This window comes from Cynara cardunculus (genome assembly GCF_001531365.2).
Source record: "Cynara cardunculus var. scolymus isolate 2C chromosome LG 1, CcrdV1, whole genome shotgun sequence".
Lineage (NCBI taxonomy): Eukaryota > Viridiplantae > Streptophyta > Magnoliopsida > Asterales > Asteraceae > Cynara > Cynara cardunculus.
Genome location: NC_037528.1, coordinates 33,062,437 through 33,063,738, shown reverse-complemented (window position 1 = coordinate 33,063,738; position 1,302 = coordinate 33,062,437). Strand labels below are relative to the sequence as shown.

The 1,302-nt window shown below is 33.9% G+C and overlaps 1 protein-coding gene across 1 annotated transcript in view; it reads left to right on the top strand.

Moving 5' to 3' along the window:
• Window positions 1-1,208, top strand: part of LOC112509172 — a 4,597-nt gene extending 3,389 nt beyond the window's left edge. The window contains exon 3 of the mRNA XM_025114031.1: window positions 927-1,208. Within this exon, the coding sequence (XP_024969799.1) occupies window positions 927-1,098 (172 nt within the window). The 3' untranslated portion in view covers window positions 1,099-1,208. The remainder of the gene's footprint in view (window positions 1-926) is intronic.
• The last annotated feature ends 94 nt before the right edge of the window (window positions 1,209-1,302 follow it).

Sequence of the window (1,302 nt, the reverse complement as noted above, 5' to 3'; positions counted from 1 at the left end):
TGTTGTTAGCATTACTCAATGGCTATTAGGATTTACATCTCTTTAATGCTGTTAGCATTACTCAATCCCTCAATTCAGCTTCAACTCCTAAAGAACCCTTTGAACATGAAGCTATCAATATCAATGCACTTCATAATTTGAACATTGTAGCTGCCATAAACGACAGCAACTACAAATTGGTTACATAAAACAGGATCCAATAAAGCTCAAGGCCAAACTTAATTTAAATTCATTTTAGTTACTATAATTCACAGCTCAAAATCAACTTTTTATCAGTTTTTAGATGCAAATATAACCAACCTAGAGGCCTTATTTCTAAAACGTTTCTAAAAGACAGGTTTTGAGCTACATATAACTTTCTAAAATGTCCAAAATCGTAGCAATCCGAGCTACGGTTAAAAAGTTATCGCATATTCAAAACAGCATCTCGAATAGATTCGGTGCTGTCAAATTCACCACTAAATAGGCTAAAATCCATATTTTGGATTCAATCTTTATTCCAACAATCAAAATACCATCTAACTATGTTTATATTATTGTTTACAAGATCAATACTCAAGAATTTCACCAAAATAGCCATTAATGAATTCATACATACCCCTATGTACACATACATAGCCATGTGTTATGAGGACCAATCTCATCCATCCCATCCACTTTCATCCAACGGCTTTAATTAACCTTCCATTTTTAATCCATGAAGAGCATGATGGTAGATTTACCAATCTCAGTTATGTCCCAATGATTTTGCAACTCTTTAATTCTCTCTCATCCTGTTTTCTTTCTTATTCGCAAGGACCCTCCATTGCATCTTTCCACTTCTCTCAATCTAATGCTTCTTACAGGATCCATCCCTTGCATCATGATAATCCAAATATGATTCTTCTACATATACAAAGTTTTTACTGCTTTTGAACATTCACCAGGCACGTACAGACCTCAATGATCCCGAGAATGCTGCAATTGGTGCTTTTGCTGGTGACTATATGCTTCACTCCTTTTTTCTCATGCTTATCAAGAGTGTCATGTTTTATCACAGCTCTTGTGATCAACCATTACATTGTCTCACAATCAACATCCTGTTATTATTTTATTTAGTTATCTTAGAGAAGGAATGCACATGTTTATATACGATTTGATCTTCCTACATGTTGTAGCAATTTCTTATGGCTTCGTGAAGGTTCATGCTTTTAACTATATGTTGAAGAGACACTGAAGAAAATAGGTAACTTTCTTGAATAGGAAGTTGTCAAATACCGAAATCTTTTCATTTGAACTTTAACTTTATTCAATTGCTCATCT